This window comes from Mastigoproctus giganteus, chromosome 4 (genome assembly GCF_048544385.1).
Source record: "Mastigoproctus giganteus isolate SK-2022 chromosome 4, ASM4854438v1, whole genome shotgun sequence".
In the NCBI taxonomy this organism is placed as follows: Eukaryota; Metazoa; Arthropoda; class Arachnida; order Uropygi; family Thelyphonidae; genus Mastigoproctus; species Mastigoproctus giganteus.
The window spans coordinates 120578654-120594879 of record NC_143578.1 but is presented as its reverse complement, the minus strand read 5'-3'; the positions used below and the strand labels follow the sequence as shown (position 1 = coordinate 120594879).

At 35.3% G+C, this 16226-nt stretch overlaps 1 protein-coding gene across 2 annotated transcripts in view; it reads right to left on the bottom strand.

Annotated features, from left to right (window-relative positions):
* Positions 1–11248: 11248 nt before the first annotated feature.
* The window catches only part of LOC150087026 (tubulin polyglutamylase complex subunit 2), a 153507-nt gene continuing 148529 nt past the window's right edge, over positions 11249–16226 (bottom strand). For both annotated transcript variants that reach the window (XM_090371756.1, XM_090371755.1), the window contains exon 7: positions 11249–12387. In XM_090371756.1, the coding sequence (XP_090227882.1) occupies positions 12328–12387 (60 nt within the window). In that variant the 3' untranslated portion in view covers positions 11249–12327. The remainder of the gene's footprint in view (positions 12388–16226) is intronic.

Below are 16226 nucleotides of genomic sequence, written 5' to 3'. Positions count from 1 at the left end.
TGCTGCTCCTGCCCACATGGCTACGGAGGCGCCAATTTGGCAAGAGAATCATGGAAACTGATGAAGTGGAAAGTGAAGAAATTACCCTCGTAATCCTGAGAATCCTCTAGGAAATGAAACAGTATAGCAGTCAAATAGCGAAAGTGGGCCTTGGAAGGTGTTAGGGTGCCTAAAAATCTAGAAAAAAAAAAGATTTCCAAGGAAGGTAATAAAAAGGTAAAGTATAAAACTCCTCCCCCTCCCACAGGTAAAATGTGTAGTTAATGGAAATATGGGAAATCTCATATCCCATGGAAATACAGTATAGTAAATATTTGGTGATCTGATAGAGACGTATAAAGCCTTGAATGGTTTGAGCATGCTCTCAATGCCGATGGGATTCTTCCTCTTGCTCAGGATAATCACCTGAGAGGGCATAAATTCAAATTGAGGAAAGACAGATGTAGGATAGATGTGCGGAAATTTGCCTTTAGCCAGCGGGTAGTTGGTTGGTGGAACAGACTTCCATCCCTTGTTGTGGAAGTTGATAGCCTAAATTAATTTAAGGCTCAGCTGGACAGGTATTTCGAACGAACGGAGGGTGAAATGGGAGTGGTTTTTATTTTGATTGATGCTGCATTAGCTTGCTTTCTTGCATCATATGCCTCTACTAATGCTAATGCTAAATCATGCAAATGGCAATCATGAAAACCAAACATACATTTTATTGCATTTACGTGTACAAACAGTATTATGTACTGTAAATCAGCAAAATAAGTCCTCAATATTTTTTTGTTCCTCCTCAAGCTGCAATTACAGCCTTGCAACAATCTGGCATAGAGTTAATCAATTTCTGGATATACGGAAGCCCAGTTTCATGGTACCACACCCTTGCAATGCTCTCCTGCAATTGAATCTTACTTGTTGGTTTCTTCTGAGCAATTTTAGGTGACATTATGTACCAGCAATTTAACAGAGTTCAAATCTGTAATTTTGCCGGGCCAGTCCAACACTGTAATGCCAGCATTTCTGAGGTATGACTGCACCTTAAGGGGAAAAAACGATGGAAAACATTGGTGTAAGTATGTTTTAAGCCTTGTGAGACAAGAAGACAAAATCATCATTAAATCTAAATAGCATAAAACTTACCAATTTTGCTGTGTGGAAAGGTGCTGAGTCCTGTTGAAAATTGCAGTTTTGGACGTCTGTGTGGTGATCCCTAATAACGGGTTTCAGGCACTCTTCCAAGATACCAGTGTAGATTTCTGCATTCACCATTCCGTTAAGAAAGTCTCCAATGGAAATCAAACCTTTCCAAGTGAGTGATGAGCCCATTATATAATACTGTCATTGAGAATGGTGAATCAATGTACCAAAACAAATTAAAAGCATAAAATACAAACAAAGGAGTCATTTGGTTGTCTCTATTGTCTAGGTTAAGAAGAAACCTTGTCCTAAAAGCTAATTATGTAAAGTCAAAAATTATTTAATACAGTGGATTCCGGTTATTTGGGCCACCGGTTAATCAGGGCAGCAGTTTATTTGGGGCAAATCTTAAAAATCAGAACCCAATCGAGAAAAATAACCAGGGTTTACTTCGCTTAATTGGGACAAAATGCCGTTTAATCGGGGCAGGAGACCGCAGCACTGGAGATCACCCTACGATTGTCTGGAGGTCACAACCATAAAACAATAAAAACAATTAGCGGTCACCTGTTTATTGGGCTTTTCTGTTAGTGCAATCTATCATAAACAGACAGTAAACTCAATCTTATTGAATTTGCGATAATACCGACAGCTGGAATTCTGTGGGTTATTATGGTAAAATGTGTTTACACTCCATGTAATCTTCAATCATACAAAAAAATTAATTTTCAGATCTTCTCTTCATTCCTTTTTAAAGCTTTATAACTCGTTACTCCGTTCTCACTTGCGCGTATCGTGTTACTTGCAATTTGTGTGTGCCGTGTTCTTTGTTATTGATTGCTTATCTTTTTACTGTTTTAAATTTTAACCCCCACCCACAAATGTCAGTGAACAGAAACTAGTTAGTTAGGTATGTACATATTACAGTACATATTAATTATTCCGATTATCACGTATATTCTTCCGATTTTACGGTATCATTTAATTTTTTAATTGGTAAGGTAATAAAGGGTAAATTTGTGCTTAATATATTTTGCTTTTATAGCCTGTGGATAATATTCCTCCTATTTTCGCTAATTAGAATCGCTGTTTAATAGAATTAAAATTCAATTCACAAACGTGATCACAGTAACCGCTGCTTACTGCACATCGTATAGTGAACGGTACTTTACTATGGTGACTCCATCGTAACGTGATTTGATTGTACACTGAACCAATTGTAAAGGGGGGGGGGGTACATTGTATTTTTAACTATTTACGTAAAACTTCGGATAATTGGGGCAGTCGCTTAATAGGGCCAAAATACACTAGTCCCAATTAACCGGAATCGACTGTATTTTGAAACAGGAGCAAATGTTTCTTTATTCTCAAGTCCATAAAGGTATAAATATTAGTACTCTTTTGGGGGTTTTAAAAATGTCACCATTTTTTATCAAAAAGAAATTTATAAATTATTTCCATGTTCACTTTGTATAAAAATAGTTTATTACTTTATAAACTATTTTTAAAGTCATTTTAAGTCACTGTATAATGCTCTATTTTTGTAATTAGACTGTTTAATTTTAAACTATTAAATCTTTGATATATTTTATTTGTAATTTTTAAAAAGGTTAATAAAGGTTTGCTGTTGTTATACTGTATGTGTTGTGCTTCTTTTGCATGGTCTCTTGTTTCACTACTGATGTTATGAACAGTACACCAAAACATTCCCAGATTATTGTACTGAAATTGAAATTTTATTGAAATTAAATCATGACTCAGACCAGAGCAGCAAAGCAAAAGGCTCAAGCTAATGGGAGTGCTGTAGCTCAGAGGAGAACTGAAGGGTCAGTTGCCCTCTGAATCACAACCTTTTAAAATGTACTGCTTGCATCATGTTTGTGGAGCAGTCGGGTACAGGACATGATATTGCCATGGGGTAATGTCTGTGTATGATGCAAGGAGTAATGAAATCAGGTGACAACTCAGCATTGCTATGGGCCTATATGAGAGCTTGAAGGAAAGAGTGATGCCATTGAAGGATTTAAAGTGAGGGCCCATCAAGCTCTCAGCTGCCCACATAAATGCCAGAGCTTGCACTTAGTCATCACACAACACAGCAGGATGCACTGGTCCCACAGGAACTAGTAGTTGGTGACTATTGTCAGGGAACATGCTTTGTAAAAAGCATAGGTAGAACAGGGTATGTCTGCCAGGGGCAAAGATTGATGTTGTACAATGGATATCTTTTAAGGGCACAAAAGGAGATATAGTTGTACACATTGGCACTAATGATATTAAGAGTAGGAGACAGGCAGAATTACTTAATAGACATAACGATCCGGATCAAATTGAAGCAATAGTTTTCCATTTAGATGTATGGTCATCATAATCTGCAACGTGTTTAATTTTCAACATTATTCACACGATATTATTCGTTACTCTGAAAGCTCACTCAGTTTAAGCACTGCTAATTGCAATGGTTTCAAAGATATTTCTGGCTTTAATTGTAAAGGGAATTTCACTCGATTTTATAGATAAACTGTCTTTGACAAAATCTCTAAAATCATTAATTTTTATTTCATATTTTATCAGAAAACAAATTTCTTATTCAGTTTTCACATCTTGCCACCGAGATGAAAGTTCTTCCATGATTTCCGGTAGAATGTTTAAAATTTCTTTCAATGGTATGATTATTTTCTTTATTGAATTTAAAATCACCCTGTTGCATTAATAACTTATCCTGGACAAAACAATGCATTTAATAACTTGTCACGAGGTAATTTTACTGTTTACTTTCGATTTTGATTCCTTCAAATTCGTTCCACTTCAACATGCTCTCAATTTTAGCTTCATATTTTCCTTCAGAATTTTTCAAATTAGCAATAGCATTGATAGTTCGAATAATTAATTTATCTGCTTTTGCCATAGTGAATCTGTAAAGCTTTTGAAACGTAAGAGAGCTCCTGCAGGATGTCGATCATTAGTGCTAAATGGTTAAGAAATTCCAGATTTAAAAGTCGCTTTAACAATCCCAAATAAAAATAAATTTTCTGTTTATACTCCAGGGCGACCACACGGTCAGAGGAGTTCACAAGGTAGAGAGAATACAAGAAACAGTACCATATTCAGCAGTCACGGTGCTTGACCTGGGTCACTCAAGGCACGTATATCTATGCACTCGCACGCCTGTCCACTGGGCTACGGTGGCCTCTGATTCAAAATGTTTTCACAATGCAGGATAATTCCCTTAATTCGCAATTACCATTCGCAAGCTACAAGCTGCTCTTCGTAGCCCGAACACACGACCGATCTTTGTAGTTTCCACATCAAGTTCTTTAGCAATCATCCTTAATTCGTGCTAGTTTTTTGGAGATTGGTAATAGTTTTTTTTTTTAATTATTGCCTGTATGCCATTATATTTTAGAACATTTTCTACGCAGTGAAAGGCTCGACAAAGTTTCAAAATCTGTCAACATTTCATCTTCGTAAAGTTATATAATATCTTAGTTTCCTCAATCCCCCCCCCCCATACATTGCTACTGTCACTAGTTCTTTGAATACTGCAAAATATCGGAATCACTCAGATATTCAGCTACTGTCACCAGTAAACATAGACAGGAGAAATTTACTGGAAGGCATGGATCACTCACTTCTCCGAAAAACATACGCCCGTTTGTCGGAGTAAAGGAGAACCACAACACAGGTTGACCAGAGCCTATTATCCATGTCGGAAATCTTCTTAATCCTCTGAATGGCTATGGAAAGCATACTGACTAGCCCGAGTTCTCGGAATGTGGCTGCATAAGTTTTACGGCCACCATTAATGTTGTGGAACAGTAATCCCTTTCACCCTTAATTCACTCTTTCTAATTACGCACCTAAAGGCCAGAGGTGAGAACAATGCATACAAAGTTGTCTCTCCTAATCTGTTCGTTACATGGAAATAATTTTCGTTCTACGAAAACTACTATATTTTAAATGTAATTACCAAGGGGAATTTTAAAAAATTCTGTATAAAGAAGTTGGTTAAAGAGATCCGACATTAATTAAATCAAAAATGAAGCAATTTTAAAATACATAACCGATCGATTGTGCCATTAAAATGCTGGGAATGAGGCCCCGTTCGCCCCCATAGTTTCGGCTCTGGATACTCAATAATTGAGCATTTAGGATTTCATTTGTAAAATAAATGATTGTCTCAACAATCGGCTCGAAAATTTTCAAAAAAAATAACAATGGGCTCTCGCGAGCCCACTACAGCTCACCACTGGGTATATTTGGCTTAATTTCCAAGTTTTCAAATGAGATGATACGAAGGTTGGCATAGTTGTTAATGACAGTATGCTACTGCAACAGGATCTAGAAAAGTTGAGCAGATGGGCTGAGAGGTGGCAACTGAAGGTCAATGTAACTGTCAATTTAACATTGACAATTGTAAAGTACTGCATATGGGTAGCAGTAAACCCAGAGTAACGTATCGACTGTGTGGTAGTACACTCTCCACTACAGGGTAGTGGAGAATGAAAAAGACTTGGGGAATAATAGTGCAGTCAAATATGAAGTTTTCTGAGCAGTGCATAAAGTCATCACGAGTAGCTCATGGTGTCTTGTCAATGATATACAGTAATTTCTAGCAATGAAAAGGTGATTACCCCCTCGTATAAGGCAATGGTTAGGCCACACCTTGAGTACTGTAGACCTCATTTTAGAAAGGATGTAAAGCTGCTTGAATGAGTACAGAGGGACAAAGAGATTGGTGAATGGAACAAAGGGTTGCTCTGATGAAGAAAGGCTTAAGTTCTGCAATTTGCAGTGTCTGGAGACTATTCATCTGCGAAGTGATGTGATTGAGGTGTTTAAGGCCTTGAATGGTTTGAGCAAGCTCAATGCTGATGGGACTCTTGCCCATATTAATTGCCTGAGGGGACATAAATTCAAAATGAGGAAAGACAGTTGTAGAATAGATGTACAGAAATTTGCCTTTACTCAATGGGTGGTTGATTGCTGGAACAATCTTCCATCTGTGATTGTAGAAGTTGGTAGCTTAAATAAATTCAAGGTAGAACTAGACAAACATTTGGAGTGAATGGATGAGTGAAATGGGAAGGGTTTTTTTTTTTTTTTTTTTTTGGCTGATGCTGTTTCTTGCATCACATGCTTCTACTAATGCTAAGATTGTTTAGGAACCACAGTAGCTGTCACCCTGATTAGAAGACAACAGAGTTCTCTTTAGGTTTGCACATGTTTGGAGTTCCTGCATTATTCTGGGTGCAGATGCATCAGCTTGTGTGCAGTTCTATGCTGTTGTGCATCCTAGAGTGAGTAGCAGCTAATTTTGTTTTCTTTAGTATTCTTCTTTGTTTGTTCAGGCTGCTGAATTATAACATTGTATCAGTAGCACCTCAAAAGAAAACTTTGTGCCAGCTTGCAGCAAAATTACAACAGATGCAAGCTGTAATTGATAATTTGAATTGATTACAGCATGTTGTCTTCATTTTTCTAAATATTTACTATTTGTTGCATATAGGACAGCAGTACAGCTTTAGTAATTTCATGTTTTTTCCCATTTTTCTTCAGCCCCTCCTTATGTTGTCCGATATGGTTTCCCTTTTTGTTTTTAATTTAATCATTCCAATTTCGTCCATTCCGTTTCCAAATCTGAGTTTATTTTAATTTTTTATGGTTTTATTCCATCTTGCTTTTCAGCTTACTCATCCATTTGGTTCTGGTTTAAAAAATTTTGCTTCCTCTTTCTCTCTCGGTTTCAAGTTTTACAAGGTGTTTTCCATATTCAAGCATGTCATTTTCATTTATTGTTCTTTCTCAGTTGTGCGGAGACATCCATGTAGCCAGTTCACTTTCTCACAAGCATGCCATGTCTGAAATATGACCATTTGGGAACCACAGTAGCTGATCCCATCCTGACAAATATGTTACTGTTTCCTCAAATCTTCCTTTTTCATTTTTTGTATTTTCTCACTTTCTTCTTGAAGTGAGGGTTGACATTTAGTTTTAAGTTTGCACATGTTTGGAGTCCTTGCCTATTCTGGTTGCAGGTGCACCACATTGTGAGAGGTTTTACGCTGCAGTGTTTCCCAGAATGAATATCAACTCTCAGTACAGTATTTTTTATTTTTTTTTTATTTCCTTTGCTTGTTCAGGTTACTTAATTGCAATATGATTACAGGCAGCAGTAGCACCTTGCAAGCATAATCCTGATGTAGTTTGCCACATGTTAGTTGAAATTGTTAACATTTAGTTGATTACACCAATATATATATATTCATTTTTTCTAATATTTATTATTAAATTTTATCTTCTGAAGAGATTAAAATTATGTCCACTCCACATAGAAAATTGATAGTTTTACAATTTTTTTTTTAAACTACACTAATTTTGCATTTACCATTAAATCTTCTACCTAATTAATCAACTGGTATGAAAGTATCAAAGCTTTAGGAAAGGTTTGGAATTAAATTTTCTTGCTTAATACTGACGAGAATAATAATTGGTGGAGTGATTGCACTTCTTGCTGTTTGCATTACATTTTGTTTTCTCGTATTATCTTTGCTGCAGCAAGTACAGTGGCTACAATCTTTGTACTTCTACACTGTGTGGAAAGGTCAGGTTCAAGTGCTGCTGTGATGGGAGGAATCTTTATTGGTGTTTTTTATGCCATGGCTGAGTTCCTTTTGCACTTTTATGTTCTATATAATAGAAGAAATATTACTAAGAAGAAATGAATGCAAGGCATAATAAACTACAAACTTGGAATTCACTATAGAACTTTCAGTGTAAATACACAATTCTTTGTTCGTAACAGCAAACTACAGTAGTAGTGAGTATGGCATTGATTTAATTTTATCTCATATTGTGACTACCTTCACAATGAGTTACCATGCATTGCACTACATCGAATAAGTAAAGCTTCACCAATGGAGAAGACTATTGGTACCTATCCAACTACCGATGATAGGCCAACAAGCTTTGAAATGGTGCCATCTGGGTGGTGGTATCCACTTAGAATAAGTAACAATAGTCTTCTCCATTGGTAAAGTGTTACTTATTCGAGGTAGTGCAATATGTGGTAACTCGTGAAGGTAGTCACAATATGTGATAAAATTAAATCAATGCCATTATTACTACTACTGTAGTTTGCTATTACAAACAAAAAATTGTGTATTTACAATGAAAGTTCTATAGTGAAATCCAAGTTCGTAGTTTATTATGCCTTGTGCATTTATTTCTTCTTAGTAATATTACTATATATACCTTTTGGCATCTCTCATATTGTGGAGTTATATTTCATAACTGGGTTAGCATGAGTGCAACACCAGAGTACCTACCTGCCCACCCAATGATAAACCAACAAGCCTTGAAAAGGTGCTGTCTGGGAATAAGTAACAATAGCCTTCTACATCGGAAAGCCTTATTCGAGGTAGTGCTGTAGTTTGGTATTACAAACTGTGTATTTACACTGAAAGTTCTATAGTAGAAGAAAAGAAGAACCAATAGCTCAGCAAGACTAGCACTGAATTTCTGAAATTGTGTAGAGTACTTTGCTCCTGTGCTAGCTTTCCATCACAAATTATCAAATCAAAGCATAGTGTGAGTTTATCATTGTGGTGCATATGATAAACTTACACTACGTTTTGATTTGATGGTTAATGCTGTTTACTGTGATAATTAAAAACTTTTAAATTTCTTTACATGATTAATATTTATAATTAATATTTCTATTTATATTAATATTTAATTAATATTTCTTTACATGATTAATATGTTTAATTAATTATATATTAATTATTATGAGCATATCAATGAAACAAATGAGAAAACACAAGAGATGATACATTACAAGGTTAATTGTTGCAAACAAGTTATAAACTTCTGGCTTACAAATATGCATATGAACAAAGCTCCAAAAGATATACAGAATCCAGTCACAATATTATGACTACCCCTAATGCAGACATCACACATGCCTAGCGAATCATACACTGGAAGCATATAAGGCTTAATGTTCGACATCTGTGTTCACAGATGCCAAATGTCATGAGCATTTGCCCATCCTCTGTCACGGGGAAAGCACACGACCTATCAGATCTGGAAAAAGGCATGATCATCAGCTATCGGGCGAGGGGTGCCAGCGGACTTTGTGAAATGTTCATGTGCTGCAGTGGTGAAAGTGTATCAAGACTGGACGAATGGGACAGTTCTGACGACCCGACACGTCAATTGTGGAGCCCCATGTACCATTGATACCAGAGGTGAATTTCGGCTGAAACGGTTTGGTCAGAACCGATTGGCACTGTTTCTCAAATGGCTGTCCAAATGAACAGTGGGGCCACCAGAAAGGTCTCCAACACAACAGTGCAGTGAACCGTGTTGTGCACTGGGCTCCGGAGCAGATTCTTGGTTAACAGCACCCATGCTGACAGCCATTCATCGCAAACAACGGTGTCAGTTTGATAGCAATACTGACACTGGAACCTGGCTGAGTGGCAACGGGTGGCCTTCTCCAATGAGTCATGGTTTCTGCTCCACCGAGTGCATGGATGGTGGCGTATTAGGCACGAAACCTCCGAGAACAGACACCCGGACACGAATGTTCGCAGAAGGCATGCTGGTGGGGGTGGTGTTATGGCCTGGGGAATGTTTTCATGGCATGGATCCACTGATACCTCTGGAGGGTACCCCGAACACAAATGGTTACCTATCGATTGTCACCGATCAGGTACAACCATACATGTTGACCGTGTTCCCTGGGAGCGATGGTATCTATTAGCAAGACAATGTGCCATGCCATGTTGCCAGAATTGTCCGAGGAGCACGATGAAGACTTCAAGCTACTCCCTTGGCCACCGAATTTCCCCAGATCTTAACCCAATTGAAAATCTATGGGATCACCTCGATTGACACATCAGACAGATGGATCCTCCACCAAGGAACCTACAGGAACTATGGGGTGCACTGCAGTCTGCATGGTCACAGATACCTGTAGCAACCTTACACAGACTTACTAAGTCCCTCCCACGGCAGCTGGCTGCACTGAATACTGAGAAAGGCACATATTTTGAATACTAGGTAAGTGGTCATAATAATGTGACCGGACCCTGTATAGTATAATGCTGTCATGGATGAACAATCTTTGAATATTTATTTATTTTTCTTCCTAATCAAATACAAATAGTTAAAGGTTGCTGTATCGATGTTATTTAGAGACAATTGAAATGCATTATATTAGCTGAATGCTTCACAGAACTGTGGAATTTAGCTCTTCTGAGTTTCCATCAATAATTATCAGTGCTTCATTAATTTTGTCAATGAATAGCAACATATCCTATGATATTTTAACAAACCTTCCCATGTCATAAATTAATTATAGAATACAAACACATGCTTTAATTGCAAAACAACTGTATTTCATATCATTGTATTCACTTTAAAGTTCAGTGTGGTAAGGATTTTAATTACCATGCAGTGAGGTCTCCATCCTGCACATTATCATTAGAAGTTTTGTATATAAACATAATGTTTTGGCTGCTCACTCAGATGCTCGTTTATTATATTTTATGGATAATCAGGTGCTGGATTTTTAAACTTTTATTGTATTTTAAGAATTCAGAAGGAAACTAAAATAATGGTAAGAACTGTAGAACCAAAATTTGAACATGAATGCTATAACCAAAATTTTTCGTGAAATCCCTATACAGTGTTCACAGGACTCTGGATGGGGAACTAACCGAACATTAAAGTGAGACCGTTATAATGAAACTTAAACCTGAGAAGGGAATGAAATAATTTCTGAAATGTCAGGCCTGATTAAAGTATTTTAAATTGCAATAAATATCCTACCCTGGGAATGCAGAATCTGTGTGTGAGATGCATACAAATTTCTGTTATCGGCAATAGAGAAAAACACCCTTTCATCCAGAATATTAGAGATTTAATAATTACATTCTTTTACTTTTATTATACAAAGGGGGGGGAGGGGAAATAAGAAGAACAGCAATACAGGCAGTTCTCGCTTTACGAGTTTCCAGATTTATGAGTTCCCCCCCCCCCAAGTATCAACAAAATCGAAAATATGAACATTAAACATTCATGAATACTGCATTCCAAGCCAAGTGCGTAGCAATACAATACAGTGTACTCCGCTTTACGATAATAATCAGTTCCAGAGACATCATCGTATCGTTAAAATATCGTAATGCGAACCCAGTAACACATTGTTTTTTGATAATTCATTTCAAGATCTCGGAAGTTGAAATTTTCGCTGTACAGCTAAGCTATTTATCACTCTAAAATGTAATTTTTAAGGTCACAAGCATGACCTTAAGGCCATATAAAAGATTGTGAGCGTGGTTTGTAAATTGTAATAGTTACCAATTCAAATCATTAAATTGCACTACACTTTCATCGTTATCATATGTTCTGTTATAAGAGTCAATTTTAAATGCCTTTGTGATATTTTTCTAAAGAACATTTCTGGAGGTCACGACCATAAAACAATTTGCACTTTATGGTTTATTGGATTTTCTGTTACTGCAAGCAATTATAAACAGGTAGTAAACTCGATCTTGCATTTGTTAAAATTCCAATAGCTGGGATTGTGTGGTTTTTTACATTATTACGGTGAAATGTTTCCCCTTTACTGAAATCTTCAATCGTATAAAAAACATAAATAAATTTTCAGAATCTTCTCTTCATTCCTTTTTTTAAAGCTTCATAAACTTGTTACTAAATGCGAATCGTGTTAGTTGCAATTTGTATGTGTCGTTAAAAAATGCTTATGCATGCAACTGTGATATTTATAATTAAAAGAGAAGATTATCTTGGAAACAAACGCCTCTTGAAACATTTCTGAAGAAGACGACTCCTTGTGCAAGCAACCAACAAGTGCCGAGCCAATAATGAGTGATCAATGAGTGTGCATTTAGTTGATGATGTTAAAATGTTAAAATTCTTTAACATTTGTAAGTCGTATATAATTTCTCTATTATTATAATTTGCTTGATTTTACAGGCTATGTTTTCATTTCTTTTGATAAATCAATCATTGATTAAACATAAACTAATTAGCTAACACATTTCATTTTTAAGAACGTAACCCCTATTTTTAACCTTATGTCTATGGGAAATAAATTCCTGCTTTACGAGCGCATGCTAGGAACGAATTAACTCGTAAAGTCAAGAACTACCCGTAATCTATGAAATGCTATTTCTCACTGTGATGGCTAGAGGGAATCTTTTCTGGGACAAACATCTTCAACAGTTGCTGAAATTAAAAAAATATATATATATTTTGTTAAAACATCTAAACATTTATACAAGTATTGAACTTTTCATAGGATGCAGTAGTCAAAATTACTAATAATAATATGTGTAAGTGTATTAATTGCCAACATTATAAAATTTCAAGTCGTCTGGGAGACTAAAAGATTTATGCTGGCAATTAATATGTCAACTGCATCTGGCAGAGCTAAGGAATTACTTTTTCAGTGCTAACATGATTTAAAATTTTATCAAATGTGGATATTTTTTTCCCTATATTGAACTAGAGAAGGGAAAGTTCACAGAGGCTTAACATATGTCCACAGTTCATAAATGCATACTAGAATGGGGAATATGGTTAGCTATTGGGTGGCATTTGGTTGTTTTTAAATTTAAGTATTCTTCAATGGCATTTAAGATCATGAGGTGTCAATTTGGTCTGCAAATTGAAATATTTTGCCCATAAGAGCAGAAGTCTCTAGAGTCCCTAACATGTGCTGGAAAATTATATATATATATATATTATTCATTTTAACAGTGAAATACTTAAACTGATTTTATATATAAAATATGTTTAAGGTTATAGTGCCATTAGCAGATGACATGCAGAGATGATTCAACTGTCATCAGCAATAATGCAATTCAGGATCTCAGTTACTTCAGAAAACTCAGTTTGAGCTGAGTTATCAATCAATGAAAAAATACCATAATGCTCACTGATATGAAAATTTCTATTTGAGTTCTATTTGTTTTGTTAAAGACAAAACGAAAAGATGTCACAAGCATTAGAAACATCTGGTAATTGTAACAGGTTTAATAAGAACTACTTTCACTTAATGGTTACATTGTACTTAAATATGTTAATTTGCTATTACTTTTATTATTAGCCATATGGTGCAAAGAAGTCTGAGGCTTATGCTGCACTAGCCAAAAAAAAATTTTTTTTGAATTACCCTGAGAGAGAGAAAAGGGAATCGCAAAGAAAAAGAAGAATGATGATATCCAACTCAGTACCCTGGGTGTGCCAAGTCCATACTCACTAGGGTTACTAGGAAAGTGTTTCCAAATTAACAACAAAGCAAAATAAGCATAGTTTCTGCTGTAAAGATTTTGCTACCCTTTTGTAGAAATGTATTGTTAAAATTATCATTAAAAGAAACTTTTAATGATAATTTTCTTTCTTGAACTGAAAAAAGAAAACATCCATATTAAAATAAAACTCACTGCTTTTAAAAAATAATCTGTAATTTTTCAATTCATAGAAGAACTTAAAGTTGATATAATTTGTTTTAGTATTACATGGGACTAGAATATTATACAAAAATAATATTTGTGTTTTAAGTGCAAAGAAGCAATACTAGTTTTAATTTCTAAAAGCTAGCTGCCAGCTGGGGGAATTAAAAAAGTCTTGGAACAACCATAATGCAGTTGACTCAAGTCACATGATTATTGGGTGAAGCTACTGGAATTTAGCTTTGGCTGTTTATGTCAAATAAAAAACACTAACGTTTCAAAGCAGCCAATACCAAGTTAACCTCATGTAAGATACCGGAAAGTGTTTAAAATTAAACTCTGTTAAATATAAAAGCTTTTAAATTTACTTATGAGATTAACATTTATTTGTATGTTAAATTAATTATAAATGATGCTTTATCTATCACCGACATAATGAACCAGCACAAATTGGAAAAGCACAAGGATTACTAAATTGCTGAGTCCACTCCCAGAGTTACAACAATCATGTATGTGAACAAAACTCCATAAGACAAACAGAATAATGTTTTTAAAAATGAACAACTTTTGGATATTTATTACTTTTTTTCCCCCCTAATCTATTAAAAAGGATCAAGTTTGCTGTAAAGTACAAAACATTCTCCATGTAACTTTAATTTCCACACTATATGTGTGTGGATATTAAAGCTGGATATGATGGATTGGGCTATTATTTTTCATTATGTTTCTTTAATGAATAATGTTCATTCTGTAAAATAATGCTGTTGATAGTTAGCATCTGTGGTACGAGTCCATCATACTCTATACTTTTGTCAAACAACATGCCAACCCTTGCACGATAGACTACAGTGATCATGAAACAAAGAATTAATGGTTGGTGACTGTGTTTTCTGAGCCCTGGTAACTAACACAAAGCATCATCTTTCAAGGATAAACCACAGACATAAAATGAGAATATATGAAACTGAAACAGTTTTACATGAAATAAAAAAAACACTATAAATAATAAAATTATAAAAACTTATTATAAAATTGTAAATACATATATTAATTCTTCAACAAACATAAGATAATCTTTCCTAATTTAAATGACAAATTGACTAGTTCAGATTATAATACTTCCTTTGTCTGAAATTGATTCAGTGCTATACTGTAGTTCCTTTAGTATCCTGTTAACACCAGCTGTGAAAGAGATTAGGTTTTAGAACATCAAATATTTGTTATTTAAATACATATTCTGTTTTCTAAACTTTCAACTAAGTTACACAAACCACTTGTGGCTCGTGTAATTTAGTTGCCATGGTCTGCCATTGATTGTGTAACTTATGAAATAGTCTGTGGGCCAACAAAAGTTTTTTTGCAGTAAGCAAACAATCTCATTAACAGTGATGGGAGCCTTGGCTAGGTATGCCTATGACAACTTAACATATATTATATATGTTATTAGATAGTATGAACCAGAGCTGTGATGCTCAATACGTTCTACTTTGATAGCAATATTTGTAAAATAATAAGAGAAGTTGACCTCCATATAGTACGTAGAACACTTCTGTATGATACTCTCCAGAAATTAAAACGGAAAAATTGAAAAACTTACATTAGAGTAACAAATAGTTTAAAAAATAATTAAAAATCAATTTAACATAATAAAACTCAACTATCGTTGAGTTTTATCGTTTTGCAATTTTTTTCGTTAAATTCTTTTAATTAATTTTCTTATTTTTAATTGCATTAAATTGATTTTTAATTATTTTTTTTAACTATTTGTTACTCTAATGTAAGTTTTTCGTTTTAATTTCTGGAGAGTATCATACAGAAGTGTTCCACGTACTATATCGAGGTAAACTTCTCTTATTATTTTACAAATATTATGTGTGTTATGTAGGATTACATATCACTACATTTATAAAATAGTTATTAATATATTTACATGTATAGTTTAATATTTTTTGTGGTCCATAGTTTCCACCTCAAATATCTGACAAAAGATTGGGAAACACAGCTCTAGTAATTAAACCAGCAGAACACAAAAATATAACAGTAGATGGAAGGAATAATGATGAATCAATTTTTCATTTTATTAAAAATACAGAAAAATAAAAAATGTGTACTACACACACACACACACACACACACACAGCAAACTCCCACTGTAGCACGTTCACGTTCCCCAAAGAACACTATAAGCAGGAAGGTTGTGATGCTGACCCCACTTCACAAAATTGATCACGGGACCAGAAGAAAAGAGCACTATAAGTCGCATGCTATAACAGGAGTTTACTGTGCACACTGAGTTAGCTTGGCATTAGCAATCCCTACCTAATAAATCATGGGGCCCATCTTTTTCGCATGTACACCTCTTGGTATAGACTCTACAGGGTGTTTTAGAGTGTCCTGTGGTTGTGCTACCCATGTGCAGCATAGCATGTCTGCACGCACACACGCACATTGTCAGTGGATGGTTGTAGCATTGAGTGTCCTTTTCCAGTAGGGCCCAAACATGCTCCATTGAGTTGAGATGGCTGAATTTGGCAGCCATGGGACAGTGGAGAATTCATTGTCATGTCCCTGAGACCAGTTAGCAAACTGCTGGGCCTTGTGGCACAGATG